General features: G+C 38.4%; 1 protein-coding gene across 5 annotated transcripts in view; it reads right to left on the reverse strand.

Moving 5' to 3' along the window:
* The window catches only part of PRKAB2 (protein kinase AMP-activated non-catalytic subunit beta 2), a 45,510-nt gene that overhangs the window by 26,235 nt on the left and 2,494 nt on the right, over window positions 1-16,781 (reverse strand). The window contains exons 3-9 of one of the 5 annotated variants that reach the window (XM_045544831.1): window positions 14,777-14,943; window positions 13,847-13,940; window positions 13,500-13,620; window positions 9,839-9,972; window positions 9,110-9,178; window positions 8,198-8,234; window positions 2,447-7,029 (exon numbers count right to left, since the gene is read on the reverse strand). In XM_045544831.1, the coding sequence (XP_045400787.1) occupies window positions 7,010-7,029; window positions 8,198-8,234; window positions 9,110-9,178; window positions 9,839-9,972; window positions 13,500-13,620; window positions 13,847-13,940; window positions 14,777-14,943 (642 nt within the window). In that variant the 3' untranslated portion in view covers window positions 2,447-7,009. Of the gene's footprint in view, window positions 1-2,446; window positions 7,030-8,197; window positions 8,235-9,109; window positions 9,179-9,838; window positions 9,973-13,206; window positions 13,397-13,499; window positions 13,621-13,846; window positions 13,941-14,776; window positions 14,944-16,781 lie in introns of those variants that run through there. The other 4 variants (XM_045544830.1, XM_045544832.1, XM_045544834.1 and 1 more) reach the window with 4 other exon arrangements.

Here is a 16,781-nt window from a genome sequence, read left to right on the forward strand (position 1 = left end):
CCATGTGTTTCAGTCAAGTCCCCTTGCTCTAGTTAGTGTTTATCACCTCAGCACCGTAAGTCTTTGGGAGATTTCACTGTGCTTTTTATAAGCTTTTGTGGCAGCTGTTAAGTGTCCCATGCAGTCCAGACCTCAGCAAGTGTCCTTTGGGGAAAACTCACTGCACATCTGAAGGTCCTCAACTTTCCAATTCATCCCTCCAACACCACACACCACTAAGAGCTTTGTTGGTTTCACTTTACCCCACCAGAGATACTCTGTCTGGGCAAAGGTCAATTCTCAGCCCATGCCCAGGATCAGCAAGTGGCCCAAGGAGGTAAAACGGCTAGTAATCTCAGTTCATCTTGGATAATTCTACCTTTTCTCCTGAACTTTAGTTCATCTAGTCTTGCTTGCTGCCAAAATTCTCTGCTGTATCTAAAACTAAGACGCTATTCCTCACAATGCTCTCTGAGCTCAGACTGGCTCTTGATCTGGTAGAATTCTGGACTGTCAAATTCCTTTACTTCATCCCAAGATATTCTAACCCTAGATCACTCTCCCAGATAACATATGGAATACGGCTCTGCTAATTGGGGAGAAAAAGAAACACCATCTTCAGGTTGGTACAAATGTTTCCAAACATTCAAAATATTCTCAGCCTGTGTCCTGACCCCCAGAAATATTAATATTTTCTGAGTCCAACACCCATTCCACTACCCAATCCCAACACCCATCTTGTAACTGTGACCCAGAACTATCATAATCTATAACAAAGATCCTGAAAAACAAGAGGTTAGAGCTGTAGATCATGGTTTTGAGTATCATTTGGTCTAGAGTCAGAAGTATACAGGTCTGCAGTAATCTCCACGAGTGTTTCAGGTGCTCAATATCCTTACCTCATGTTCTCATCGTAAGCTGTCACTAGCAAGAGGGCCTTGGAAGATGCAGTGAGGGGAAATTAGCTCAGGAGTAGTTGAGAAGTCTGTGAAAACCTACTTTGGTTTTAAAATATCACACATCATGTGGACCTTAAACCTTCTAACCTCTGACAAAGAACTTGCCCTCCTACCTAGGAAGTCAATGAAAAGGGAAAACTCTCAAGACAGGAGTCTCCTTCAGAACACAACTGAGTGCCTGAAGAATGCTAACTAGTAGAACATGGAGCTGTTCATCTTTAGCCAATTCAAGTGCTGGAGCCAGCGGATGAGTTAGGGAAAGGAAGGTAGTGCTCCAGGCCTGCATGTGATGCTGGATGAAGAGAGGACAGAGGGGTAGGGAGAGGAAGCCACTTACGATGTTCCTGAACCACCTGTGTCATACATAACTGTTGATACAGGGGAGAAGGGAAGGTTGGAAGGGATATAACAAAAGACCCCAAACCAATTGGGCGGGTCAGTAAGAAATGCTTTAGAAAACACATGCCAATGCAAGTTTGGGCCCAGGAGAAATGCTGGTGCCATTTTGTTGTCTCAGTGACCAGGGTACTGATGTTTAGGAGACCATTCTTCCAGAGGCTGAGTCCATACCATATCCACCACTGTCCACCTCTAGTCTGTAGGCAGTCTTTGGCTGTGCTGTTGAGGTTTAACGTTAACTGTTCTGATTTATTTCAACTGCCACAGGTCTTCCTTACACATCCTTCTGTCTTACATTTCCACCCCCTCACTAACTCCCCTATTCTTCTCACACTCTGGTCACTTCCATGCTGTCATTCTCTTCTCTCCCTTAAGAAAGTTCAACTCAGTTGAATCTTTAGAGCAGCAAATATAGGAGAGCTTGGTTGTTTTAGGAAAAGAAAGTCCAGAGGCCAGCTATGTAAATAATGGGATGAAATAAAGCTGTGAAATAAAGGGATGGAAAACAAAAATTATTATATTACAATTATGGCCCCGAAGAAGGCCATTGAAGGTAAGTGATTTGCTGTCAGAATGAAGTATATAAATCTGTTTTCACATATAATTAAGTATATAATCTGACAAACAGAGATAGGAAGGGTCCAGGATAGTGGTCCTCAATCCTAGATTTATAGTGGAATCATCTGGGGAACTGAAAAAGTAAAGATGCCTGGACCTCATACCATAGATTTCTATTTAATTGGGGTAGAGGTAGACGAGGCATCAATATGTTTACAGAATCTCCACAGGTGATATGAATGTGCAGCCAGGGATGAAAATCACTGGGTCTAGGATCTCAGCTAACCCAGCACAGGATAATAGCTAAATGTACAGCAGGTTCAGAGAAAATGCTGAAAATCAAATCATTGACTGAGTTTGTATTCCTGTAATTAACGTTGGCATAGCCTGAAACAGGAAAAGTGACAGATGGAGGGACATCACTTTTGTCCCCTCCTACACCTATGACTTTATTCAAATGTGCCTGTCTGGCAATTTACATTCTTTAGGTCCTGATACTACCAAGGCAGGTAGATATTGATAATATAATCAGTAATCAATAAACTCAAATATTATTGCTGTATAATACTTTTATTAAAGAGTTTTATGGAAAAACTCACATTTTTGTATGTGTTACATCATGTAACTTTCAGGCATATCAGAGTCCGGTGACAAATTACATTTGGAGAAAAGTTTTAAAACTCATACTTGTATGTCACTCCTTTGTGAAACACTGAAAAGCAGCTCTGTACCTCAGCATTAAAGGTTACAAAAAGCACCATTTAAAAGACTCTCACATATTTAATTCCTTTCAAATTATTGTCTTATCCCCCCTTTCTGACAGATACAGAGTTGCACTTACTCAAAATGCTTCAGTGTAATACCAACCAACAGCCTCCAATTAACCAAAATTCAAACAAGTATCATATATGGGACCCAGTGTAGAGATAGGACTAAACAACAGTGAGCTTTGGCTGTCCTAAAACCACAAGCTGGGTAGGGTAAATGTTCTGTAGAGGGAAATACAAAGAACTAAGATAGTCAATACCTAGTATGTTACTTAATGTAGTTATAATTGACCATTTAACCTGAAACCTACAAAATCCAGAGTGTTTAGTATTTCACACCAATCTTACTGCAAAAGTACTGTGCTACACACAATTCATTCAAGTGAACAACAACTGGTGTTGGAACTAATAAAAAAATTAATTTTTAATGAAGCTTATTCACTTCAAAGCACAACTGAGAAAAGCAAATCAAGACAAAGCCCAAATTAGAATCCTAGAGGGATTCCTTTGCTAAGAATTGGAGTCTACAAGTAACAAGACTTGAGTTTCTCTATCTTTTCTTCCTTCTTTCTATGACTTAAAAGAAGATTTAGCTTTTTACTCCAAAAGTTGGGTTCATTACAGAAATCACAGTCCTTTAATCTTCAATTGTGATTGGCACTTGAGAAGAAACAAATGCTTAGATCCACAGAATTTTGAAAACCCTAACCACTATCCCTTCCCAGGTCCTCCATTCCATGGGTAACTGGAGCCAGCAGCCCCTGGTAGAAGACAGCAAGAACTTGGCTTTAAGGATGAATCAGAATAATGCAGGAATGAACTGTATATCTGCTGTTAAGCCCATGCCCAAATTACTAGAATGTGAGGATGTAGAAATCTCTGAGAATAGAATGTATTTCAAACACATACAAACATAGACTATTGCATATCATTTTTAGTTGAGGTCAAAAATTTAAAAGCCCTATTTCCCCAGTCAAAAGCAGGGAATTCTATCATTATTATGTCTCCTTCACTTATATCTCAGATTAATATAAACCCAGTCTGGAGGTATCACTTCTTTCTAAATTTAACTTCATTTTAGCAGCATACATGGAGTATTGACACTTTTTAAAGGTTTATCTCAGATCCATTAAATCTACAAAAGACTAGAAATAACTGAAGGAAAATGAGTGGGGCTGGGTCTGCAGGATCCTCAGAAACTTCTCTTGGATTCGCTACCATATAAGCATATGTTTAAAAGTATGCCTAAAATACCACTGAGGCTAAGGGGGGTTGCCCACAGTGGTTAAATCCCAGTCAACTCTAGGCTTAGAGCAAGCTAATAATCATGGGTGGACGTTCTCCATACCAGCAAGACAACTAACCTGTGTTTTAGATAATGTGTGACTCGAGACTCTGGCAAAGTCTACCTGACAAATGAAGTTAAACCGGAATACAGAGGAAAGGGTAGAGAACAGGAATAAGAAAAGGCAAAGAGAAGATGGTTTACATGCTGCTAAGTTTTGTACAATGAGACCCAAGAACACCACCACATTATGTGTGATTTCATGTTTTTTAAAAAAAGCATATTTTTCAGTTCTGAGTTATAATACTTAAGCCTTTATCTTCCTAATATCACTCCTCAACTCAGTTGCTCTTCTTTCTTTTCCCTACAACGCCCCAAAACATGTTGCAGTTCTTTAAGGGTCAGCCCTCCTGAAGACTTATTTTCTTATTCTCCCAACTTTGACCCTGAAATTCTGATAGGCAAAAAAAAAAAAAAAAAAAAAAAAAGCTAAAAAAATTTTTTTTGCCTTTAGTCATTTTCAAAATCTGCCAAACTCTCTTCTGCATAAAATAAACTATCCCTTTAACTAAGCAAAAGGATGCGTGAACTGTACTTTGGGCTACCTTCCTTCTCTCTCCTCCAGAACAGTGCTCTCTTGAGGACAGACCGAGATAGGGCTTCTCAGAGCCACAGGTGTGTGAGCAGGACAGAAAAAGGACAGCGCTGAATGAGTCATCACCCAGTTCTTCTTAACCATCCTGTTCTATACCAGCTGGTGGGCTCCCGTTTCACATCTGGCTGAGAGATGACCTCAGAACTTGGGAAACTGACACTCTTTGCACATTTCCAGATTGGAAAGATCTGAAGGTCACCAGCACCAAAACCTACTGGCATTGGAACCAGACCCAATTCACAGAAGCCTCTGGCCTGAGGGAAACTGAAGAGATCTCTTTTCCTGCCCCACTCTACTGATACACCTGTGTGGAGTAAAAATTTTAATATATGAACACATAATTACATTTCAATACTTCTGACAAAAAATATGAGTACAACAAAATTCTCCAGGTAACCAAGATTTTGAATCCTCCTAAGTGGCCCACTTATTTAATGGGTTTTGGATAAACATAAAATTCTACTATAACTGAAGACGATGTAAATCCTGAGACTTGGTTATAATAAGATCTGGCTTGGATTTTTTAAATGGCACGTCATTTAAAAAGTAGTTGGGACCATAAAAGGTTCTCCACAAACACCTTTTGCTGCAGAAGACGGCCTTGGATGGCTAAAGAAGTATTTCCTCTCAGCAATTAACCACCAAAGCTTTCAATAATTTGCATCCCAGCAAAACGATGAACCCACACCTTACTGCCTCATACCTGGCATCCAAGAATTCTACGTGCCCAAAGACAACTGTGTTGCCAGCCTTGCATGGAAAAGACAGGAGGTAGCTAAACTGATCTGTGGGTGCCCTTTCAGTGTGGTGGGATTTATCTTAGCAGTCAAGGAGTTTCTCAATCATCAACAGTTTGGCCTCCTTCAGTGTTGAATTTTTTGACTTGGTATCTGTAAAATGGAAGAGCCACAGATACTTGGAAAAAAAGTTTTATCTCTGAACCCCAAAAGTGGATTGAATGGCTACTTTTCAGTCTAAAATTGAAATTAGTGACCCCACTTCATCATCAAATATTTTTAAAAGAAGAGGCAGAAGAACAAAATGATTTTGTTAATACTTAGTACAAAGAGTGATATTTTCATGGTTGGGAAAACCAGGAACACTTTCTTGCTTCTTGGCTTAATAAATCTTTAAATTAAGGGAACCCTGTAGTGCATCAAATGAGTTGAATGAAATTGTATCTAGGACGGTGTTTAGTGTAATGATGCCCATAGGGTTGGCCATATTAGTGTAAGATTGTAGAGGGCTAGGCTAGAGAAGAAGATCTTCAGAATCATTTATCAAGAGCCTGAAGTTCTCCAATGCAGTCTCTTAAGACCAATGGAAAGGCATGTTTTTTTAATTAAAGAAAAATGCAGGCACATAAAAATCTTTCAAGGATGAAAGACATGAAAGTTGTCCCTGGTTCCATTCTTACCTTCAGAGCTGTCCTTCTCTGAGAGAAAAAGGATGGAAGCAGGGCCAGGCCAAGTGGGAAAACCTACGGGAATGTGCCAATACAGCCTAAGCCTTGGGACCAAACTGAAACAAAAAAGTAGATTTTCTGCATTCTGCCTTTTTTATAATGCTGAGACATATTTTCTTTAGCAGAAGTTAAAATAAGCAGTAACAAAGTGGCCTAGACCTGCACTGAGCTAAACAGGAGACTTTCTGGCAGCTCTAGTCTCTGAGGTGAGTCAGGTCTCATATAACTTCTCAAAGGGGTCACTTACCCAATTAGTTTTGTGTTAGGGAGGGGTCAGGTATGTGATCTGAAGGAGGCTATTAAAGGAAGAATGTGAAATGAGAGGAAAAAGGGATCTTGTTGGGCATCCGGTATCATACAAAAAATACAGATTGTGCTACATACTCTGGGAATACAGAGAACCCATGCAAGAAAAGCTGCCCTTGCAATGAGGCAGCTGTAAGTAGGGCAGCAGTCTAACACAAGTCCATCCCTTGGAAAGCCAAGGTAGCAGTGACAGAATCTCTGCCCAAAAGGATCCTAAGAGTTTGCTGTTCTTTCATTTTAGGAAAAAAAACTTCCTGTGTAGTTATTCCTACAGCTCCCCTAAACAGGTCTTGGTGAATAGCCACAGGCAGACAGAATACGTCTAGCTGGGGCTAGGAAGCTTCCATTTACCTTCCTCTCATATATATATATTTTTTTTTTCTTAAAATAAATTCCATGAACTCATAAAGCTCTCATCTGCAATCAAATGCAAAAGCAGAGCATCCTACGCGGAGGCTCTGAAATACACATTATCAGCCTCAAAGCAAATCAGCCGTCCAGTCTCAGATGAGACTGGTTCAGTCCAGAAAGGCAAGGGAGATGCTTCTCCTGAATCCTTGGAGGAAGAAGGGATTCCTTCAGATGGGCTTGTACAACAGAGTAGTGACATACTTCTTCTTGTAGCGATGGGTTGCACTAAGGACCATCACACTGTCCTGCAAGGCAAAGAAACACATACAGCTAATTCATTAGTCCAGACAGTAGGCAGCTCTTCTCAGCCACCAGTCCTCCACAGTTACTCACTTTTAACAGACATAGTTTGATATGATAGAAAGAGGTTGGTTTTGGCGTCAAATTAGCTTCAGTTCCAATCCTGACTCCTATTGTTATTCTACTCATGGCCTAGGGTAATAGTAATCTACTTAATCTAATTCTTTTTTTTCTCATCATTACAAAGGATAATACCTACCATTAAGGTAGTTGTGATAATTACATAAGAATATCTGGCACAGTATCTGACACATAAAAGGTGCTGAAGAAATACTAATCTCTTACTTTACTCCCTTCCCCACTTTAAATTCTAATATTGGGTTTAAAACTAGCAAAGGAAAAAAAAAAGACATCTTGGCATCCATTTCTAGAAGAAAGTCTTAAAAGCAATGAGAAGAAAAAGAAATGATCCTTCTGAAAAAACATTTCTAAGCCCCGAAGCAGGTCTAATTTCCAGTAAATACCAAGGGTAAAATCAAAAAGTCCTCTTTGATCTAGAGGGAACCTGGGAATCCCCCTGTATCCTTGAACAAAGTGAACCCCTAAATCCTCTTTAGGAAGACACTCAATCCAATGGATCAACTCCAAACAGCCTACCCAACCTGAGAGAACCAGGAATCGGTCAAAGCCAAGCTGAGCCACAATAATCAAGACCTTCACCTGGGTCAGAACCAGTAAGAAGAGAGTGAGAGTAAGAGATACCATTTCCCAGGGTGTGTTACAGACCATGGATGTATCACAAGAGATGGCAGAACTATGGGTATCAGCTGACAGCCAAGGAGCAGTTACTAGAGGCAAAATTCAACGAGATCCCCAAGAACCCAAGCAAATCCAATCTAGAAACCAGAGCATCTTCCTACCTTCCCCTGGACTGTATTACTCACAACAAATGCTAATCAGGCTAACATTCTGTGACCAGAGTATGCTGGCACAAAACCTAAATATGACAGAAGCAAGGCAGGTAAAAAAAATTCGCCTCCAGGGCAAGTTTTGTAGAAATGAGGAGCAGGTGAGAGAAAGATCTACTTGGAAAGACCTGGCGCAATGATATATAGGAAAGAACATGGAGTTAGTGTAGAAGGACTGGACTTCAGTCCTGTCTCTGGTACTTACTGGCAATTTGACCTTCTCTGAGCCTTAGTTTCTTTATCTATAAAACAGGAGTTAAAAATAATACTTACCTCACAAGGTTATTATAAAAATTAAATTCAATAATATACTTGAAAACTTTTATATATTACCACATAATTTGTTAAAGTCTTTCCCTAATCTAGCTGCACATCCAAGAAATACAAGCAGCTTTAAAAAAATTACTGGGGCCCATCCTAGACGCATTTATTCAGAATCTCTGATAGAGCCTCTGAATCTACATTTTCATAAACCTCTCCAGGTGGTTCTGATGCTGATCAGCCCAGCTGGATAACCACAGAGCTACATAACTTTATTCCAATAGCCAAACCACAAAGACACAACAAGACAGAACAGAATGGATATTTTCAATCCAGAGTCTAAAGCAGCAGAGAAACCAAGGAGGACTCTAGAGTTGAAGGGACAGGGCAAATCTGGTCACATTCTCCTTTACCTGGTACACAGGAGAGATGCAAACAATTGGATATATACGAATGAAGCACCTTTAAAAAATTCCACCTTTAAAAAAGTGGAAGCCTTGATACCACGTTCAAGCATTCTTTGAACGGGAAGCTAAACATGCTTTTTCTACAGATGAAATCCTATTGCTCTGAGCTCAAACTTAAGTAGGCGGTATAAAGGTTTTAGCCCCCCTAAAATGAAACTGGGAAACAAAAAAATCCATTCAATCTCAGGGAAATTCAGCTAGCCAGAACACAGATACAGAGAGTGAGACTTAAAAACAAACAAAATGACCCAGTAGTTAAAATAAGGAGGTTCTTCTATAATTTGACCATTACTACCAGCTTCAGCTTCAATACAATAGCAGAGCAAGTAATCACTGGAGAACATGCGTTACTCTGGCCCTCTCTGTCAAGAGCCAGAACCACCACTTACCTTAATGGACAACGCATACAGATGGTTCAGCATAACATGGTTGGGCTCAGGGAGTAAGGCTGGGTCACACTAAGAGAGAAAAAAAATCACCAAGTGGAATTAATGCACAGATAAACCAAACAGCTTATTCCTTCTCAGAGCTCTTTGGGACTGCTGAGAAACTCTAAGCCAGACCTATCTTTTTTAAATAATTCACCCATTCCAGTATATATCAATAATACAATACCATTACAGAAAATCAGAAAAATTCTCAGTACAGGGCAAAAATTCTAAGCCTCAACATCTACTAATCTTCCTTAACAGAGCCAAAACAAAAATCCTGCCCACAATACAAGATTTGTGTTAAGAGGTAAAAATAATCTTAGTGGGAATCAAGTAGATTGAATAGAGATGTAAATTATATGCCAAGAAATTTTATAATTCTTTCCTATATCCCTAAATGGTAAGTAGTCCTTATGTTGTGTTGGAATAGAACTCCAGAAATTTGTTCTGGCAATCCATAGCTCTGATCTTGGTTTTATTAGGATCAGGAGACAACTATGAATTTTGATACCAGTACCTGAAGAAGCCACAACTCAGCCCTAGAAAAAGTAATCTGTAATCCTATTGATATGTATATGATTTGTAATCTCAACACAACTTTCTAATAATCCCAACCTCTACGATTACTGAATTTTGGCCCAAATTCTAGAGACCCCCAGATGCCCCAGTAATACTCAGGATACTCACAGAAATATTAGTGTCCTTGTTAAGAATAACTTGGAGTAGGTGAGGAGGAAGGATGGGTGGGGATTTGAATCTCTCCTCAGATCGAAACACATACATTTCTTGACCATAAGGCCCTGGAGGTGAGCTGGAAAGGTCTGGAAAATATTTATGCAAATATGAGGAAAAGCTGGAGAATGAATAAGAATGCATGGAAAAAGCTATCAATATATGGCAGCTAATATTGTAATAAATATGGTAAAAGTCATTGATCATAAATGTGACCTGTTGGGTTTACAGCTGAAAGGCAGCCAAAGGAAAAGGCTGAGTCATGCTGGCCATAATCCATGAAGTTCCTCAACACGGCAACATGATTTGAGGCCGGAAGAAGAGATAAGAAGTCAAAGACCTAGGCTCAGGGAAGAGCTGCTCCATTTATCAGCTGTATGACCCTCGACCAATCCCTTCACTGTGGTCAGTTTCCTCATAAAATAAAAATAATAATCTTTGCTCTATTTCACAATGTTTTTGAGGAAATCAAATGAGATAATGGATCTGAAGATGCCTTATAAACTTTCAATGTGAAAAGATTAGACTTCTTTTTTCCAGGAAGCAACAGACAACAAGGTTATAAACACTAAGACTACTGATACTACAATGATTGCAGTAATATAAGATGTACACAGTAGTCGTTAGGGAATGCAAATCAAAACCACAATAAGATACCACTTCATACTCACTAGGATGACAACAATCAAAAAGACAGACAATAACAAATGTTGGCAAAGATGTGGAGAAATTAGAATCTTCATATTGTTCCCATTGCTCGTGTGAATGTAAAATAGCACAGCTACTTTGGAAAAGGATTTGGCAGGTCCTCAAAAAGTTAAACAGAAAGGTACCATATGACCCAGCAATTACACTCTGGGTATATACTCAAGAAATGAAAACATATGTCCACAAAAAACTTATACACAAATGTTCATAAGAGCATTATTTATAATAGCCAAAAAATGGAAACAATCCAATTGTCTATCAGCTAATGAACTGATAAACAAAATGGTTTAACAATGGAATTTTACTCAGCCATAAAAAGGAGCAAAGTTCTGATACTTGTTACAACATGGATAAACCCTGAAAATATTACGCAAAGTGAAAGAAACCAGACATGTAGCACCACATACTGTATGATTCCATTTATATGAAATGTCCAGAACAGGAAAATCCATAAAGAAAGAAAGTCGATTTATGGTTGCCAGGGGTGGAGGGAAGGAGGGAATAGAAAAGTGACTGTTAATCAGTACAGGGCTTCTTTTTGGGGTGATAAAAATGCTCTAGAATTAGACAGTGGTGATGGTTGCAGAATTCCGTGAACATACTAAAATTACAGAATTATACAAATGGTATGTCAATTATCTCTCAGAAAAGGCAAAAAAGTATTCAGACAAGAATAGAAGAAAATACACAAAAATGAAGAGAACTATATTATGATATTTAATTTAAAAAATTTTAATAATGTTTTTATAGTTTCCAGTGAAAAAGATTTTATAATAGTAACCAGTTCATTATAACTAAATTTTGATGTTCTATTGCATAGTAGGGTGAATGAACATAACAAAAATGCATTGTATATTTCAAAATAGCTAGAAGGGAAGATTTTTTTTTTTTTTGAGACAGAGTCTCACTCTGTTGCCCAGGCTAGAGTGCCATGGCGTCAGCCAAGCTCACAGCAACCTCAAACTCCTGGGCTCAAGTGATCCTCCTGCCTCAGCCTCCCGAGTAGCTGGGACTACAGGCATGCGCCACCATGCCCAGCTAATTTTTTCTATATATTTTTAGTTGGCCCGCTAATTTCTTTCTATTTTTAGTAGAGACGGGGTCTTGCTCTTGCTCAGGCTGGTATCGAACTCCTGACCACGAGTGATCCACCCGCCTTGGCCTCCCAGAGTGCTAGAATTACAGGCGTGAGCCACTGCACCTGGCCAAGGGAAGATTTTGAATGTTCTCACCACAAAGAAATAATGTTTCAGGTGATAGATATGCTAATTACCCTGATTTGACCATTATACAATGTATACATGTATTGAAACATTACACTATAGCAATATGTACAATTATGTCAACTAAAATAAAAAATTTTATTTTGAGGCAAAAGGAAGAAAAAGTAGCAATAATATGGTGATATTAAATAATATCTTAAAATTTGAAACTTTTCAAAGTACTGTCAGTTATTTTGTCATGTGATCCACAAAGCACCCTTAGGAAGTACATAGAACAGCTTTTATTTCCTGTTGATCAGGAAAAAAAATACAAATTTGTTAAGTGATTCGCCTGAAGTCACACACATGGCTAGGTGGTAGATGAGGGCAGATTAAAACCCATTATCTGCAGATTCCTAATAAAAAATGTATTAATAAGTCTTACCTCAGTCAATCAGGAAATTGGGTGAAAGAGGAAAGAGAGAAATATCAGAAGTATGCTAGTCCTCTCTCTATATAATTATGATTACATGCCTATTATTCATTGGTTGCTTTGCCACAAATCAGATCATACAAAAATTTAGTCAGATGGCCTCATAATTTAGTATTTTTAAACTCTTTAAAAATCATTGCTCTACCAGTTTAGAATAGTGTTCAGCTTAACTTTCTGAGCTTAGATAATGACAACAATGTTTTCAAATTTTTCCTCTACAGATAATTATTAGAAACTGCATTAGGCTACCCTTCTGCCCTGAAATTTGAATATGCTCCACTTAAGGTACCGTGCCTCCTCTGCTGAGAAACACCGGGAGTCTAAGCTCCCAATTTTACTGTGAAGAAACTCAGAACCAAAAAGGTTGTGAGACTTAACCCATGATGACAAAACTAGTCAGTAGCAGAGGCAGGCTCTGAACTCACAAGAGAGAAATGTGCTCATTGGGAATACGGTGCACAGCTTTTTAGACAGTCATAGCTCTTATTGTAAAGTAACAGAATGATAACTATGAATGTGGTTAGTAAATGAAGAGATGAAGGCCTTGGATAACACAATATTAGAAGAAATAAAAGTATACAAGTCTTTTCCCCTACCAGGGAAATTTTTTTTAACCAAAAACAAAATTTCAATTACATACAAAAGAACTGTGGTATTTTTTAAAACCTCTTTTTCTTCACATTTATAGGGCCTCATAAAACTGTAAAACTGCCAACTGAGCTCTCTAACTGGCAAGATTATGCTGAGGCAGGTTAATAATATAAAACCATGCAGATCTACCTTCTGATGGGTGATGCTACCAAAAGTCAATGGAAAACGTGAATTATTAGAAACAGCTCTTCAAACTATAGGCTGTAGGCTATTAGTGGGTTATAAAAGATAAAATAGAAAATAGAGTCCATCACCTGTAATAAAGGCAAATATTGTACCATGAGACTTGTGTTACAGTTTGTGTATGTGTGTGTGTTGGGTTGCAATGCAAACAAATGTCTTACTGTAGATCCTGGTTTAAAAGTTTGAAATAAAATATGTTAGACTGAGACTTTTTTGCCACAAAGAAGGAGACCTCAATGTTTGCAGGAGAAAGGTATGTGCAGGATTCAAAGATTCCTGAGGAGAAATGGAAAAACAAAACAAAATAAAAAATAACTTTTGGGAAGGAACATGCATTCAAGACAGACATAGCATGAAAGAGCAAATACTACAAAATTACCTCGACAAGATGTTTCTGAGCTTTCCATAGAATCTAGCTTTAAAGCATCAAACACCTCAAAATCAGATTTCTTGACATGGATCAAATTGTTAATCGTGCCGAGCTGACTGGTAACCACAGGCTGCAACAGTCAACATAAAAAATTATTGAATCCCCTTTTCAAATCCATTTCTTCCATCCAACCTTCCTCTTTTACTAAAAGTTAAACATGATCATACTCAGCCCTTCCATGTTTTATCTAGAGGGAAATCCTCCAGGGTAGCGGAGCTGCTGCCCATCAATCCTGACAGCAATGACAGCTAAAATGGGACTACGTCAATATTTACCCTTGGAGATCAAGGCCTTACCTCCGATGGATCATGGACCCACTGTCCATCCACAAAGAATTTGTATTGGTGCTCTCCCTCAGGGAGGTCCAGGATGGCAACAAAGTCATTATGGCTACAGAAGAAAACAGAAAGGCAAACAGGCCAAACAAATCCTTTTAGAAGACAGAATGTAAAAACCAAGTGGCAATCACAGTATCATACCAATGATCTCCCATATTCCTAAGCCACTGTATCCCGTGGCGTGAAAAATAACTTATAAACCCAATCTCCTTTTCTAAATCACACCGCACATGCATTTACCGGCCCCTCCTAACAACCTTAGTTCTTAATCAATATCTGGAAAAGAATAATAAAGACATTAATCCTCCCAAATGGTTCACCTTAGTACAACTATTTTTGCTTCAGTACAGTAGGTTCCTCATCACAAGTATAAATAAGGTAACGGGTAGGTTCAGGATACAGAAGTGCCTCAAGGTATTCCTTCCCTATTTTGGTGAAACTTTTCTGGAAAATGCCCTACCATACTAAGGGTCATTCTGACAACCAGTTAAATAATTCACTATTGCTTTGCAGGCAACAAATCACATTACTATCAAGAACTTCACAATGTATTTCGCTTTAGTGAAGTCAGAGAAACAAGACTCAGCCAGTTACAAAAGACTTCCCACAAGCATAGAAAGGACTTGTGTAACACAGTCCCAAAGAATGTATCCACAAAACTGTTATAAATTTATAAGTCCCTCTGAGGCAATGATAATTCTATCAAAAGTGGTAAAACATCTCTGACTCCCTATGAGGTTAAAAAAAAAAAAATTCCACAGATAGTAAATGGTCACAGAAAAGGGCATGTTCTAGAATGATTCCCTGACAGGTAGACAAAAGCAGTCCAGCTGAGTAGCTGAGTCTCTATTCCTAGACCCTAGACTCAACCAAGACACTTGTCTTCACCTCTTAATCAGTGGAATCTTGGTGCTCCAATTGTTGAAGGACCCAGAGATGAAGACCTCCTTGCCTCCTTCAGACCAGCGGATAACAGTGGGCCGGGCCTGCTGTGTGGGCTTTACGGAGTCCTCCAAATCCTGCTGCCATGATACAAACTCTTTGTCCCCAGGGAGCTGTAAGAAGGAGTAGGTCATCCCTAGAATAAACTGTGACCCAAGAAATCTTAAAAGGTCACTCCTCTTCCTAGAGTAGAGAAGGGTGCTAGGCTTCAGCTAAGGATGTAAGTCCTAAAATTTGCAACTAAAACCGATTTTGAACAAACTATAGAAAAAGAACTTATCTAGGACCAAAAATGGTTAAATGGCTTATGCTCAACCACTGTCTAAATCATAGCCTAACTTCTGAGTGTGTATACATCACTCACCCTTTCAGAGCCTTAGGATCTCCCTTTTAAAAAAACAAAACAAAAATCCTTACTTCCTACTACCAGTTTAACTTGGGCAGGCATTTATGATATACTTCTGAGCCCCTTTTAAGAGAAAAAAATATGAACACAAAGTATGGTTCTACAAAAAATAATTAAGTTAGCCATATTTTTTATAGGTAAATATGAAGAGCTTTCAATTGTCAGTTATAATGGAAGTTAGAGATATCAAAATTCATAAGGAATTCATAAACTCTATTTCAGCTAATAGATTAGAAAAAGGAACATTAAAAATTTTAAAATCACATCACTAATTATCTAAAATTTGAGAAATAATTAAGAAATCTTACTTGCTCTCCTATGCCAGGTTATACTAATTATTTCAGGAATAGGAATGGAGCCCCGAGGAGCAAGAGATCAAAAACACAGCTTCCTTTAACAAAAGTAGTTCCATTATCAAATGAGGTTTGTAGGATTCTGAAAAAAATTAACTCCTTACTAAGTTTGTTTTCATTACCATCCTTTAGACCAGGAGTTTGCAAACTAAGGCCAGTGAGCCAGATGCTTTTATTAAGTTTTATTGGGAAACTGCCACACTCATTTGTTTACCTATTATCTACAGCTGCTTACCCAAGACACTGGCAGAACTGAGCAGCTGTGACAGAGACTATGTGATCCACAACGTATAAAATATTTACTATCTGGCCTTTTTACAGAAAAAGTTTGCTGACCCCTGCTTTAGACTGGATTAAGTGACTGTGGTAAATAAGTAAAAATAAGACTATACAGTATTAAGTCAAAATATTATCAAATAAAATAATGTGGGTTAAAAAAAGGACTAGCTTATTCATTTGGGCTTTCTTTTCAAGAGGGTTGAGGTGGTTTACCTTCCATACTGTCTCTCAATATCCTCAAAATGATAGTAGGAGACATTAGAAGCATCATAATCCAAAGTAAATGCAGAAAGAGAAAGAGAACTGAAGGGACTTTCACATTATAGAAGAATTGGCTTAAGCGAAAATCTTGGTCTCCATATTCTCAGAGCAATGCACTCTTGCCTGACTGGCTACATTAGAATTACAGGAATTTTACATATGCCTAAGAAAAACCCTCAGATTCTGATTCAGATTTAGGATCTGGGAACCTAATTTTTAAATTTTTAACTTAAATCCCCCCGCCCCTTGGAAATGAGGTCTTGCTATGCTTCCCAGGCTGGCCTTGTACTCCTGGTCTTAAGCAATCAATCCTCCTGCCTCAACCTCCCAAGTCTCTGGGATTATCGGCATGAGCCACTGTGCCCAGTTTGGGAAGCTATTTTTAAAAAGCTTCCCAGATAATAATTATCTGTGATTACATTAAAATAAAGAAAAAAACCTCATCTTTAGAGATACATTCTAAAATGTTACAGATAAAATAATATTTGATAGAATGTCTGCTGGAATTTGCTTCAAAATAATTGATGAGAGGACAGTGGATTAGGGTATAGATGATATACATTCATTCATGATTTATCATTGTTCAAACTAGGTGAGAAGTTTATGGAGTTCATTATACTGTTCCCCCTACTTTATAAATGTTTCAATTTTT

This window comes from Lemur catta, chromosome 3 (genome assembly GCF_020740605.2).
Source record: "Lemur catta isolate mLemCat1 chromosome 3, mLemCat1.pri, whole genome shotgun sequence".
Taxonomy (NCBI): Eukaryota; Metazoa; Chordata; class Mammalia; order Primates; family Lemuridae; genus Lemur; species Lemur catta.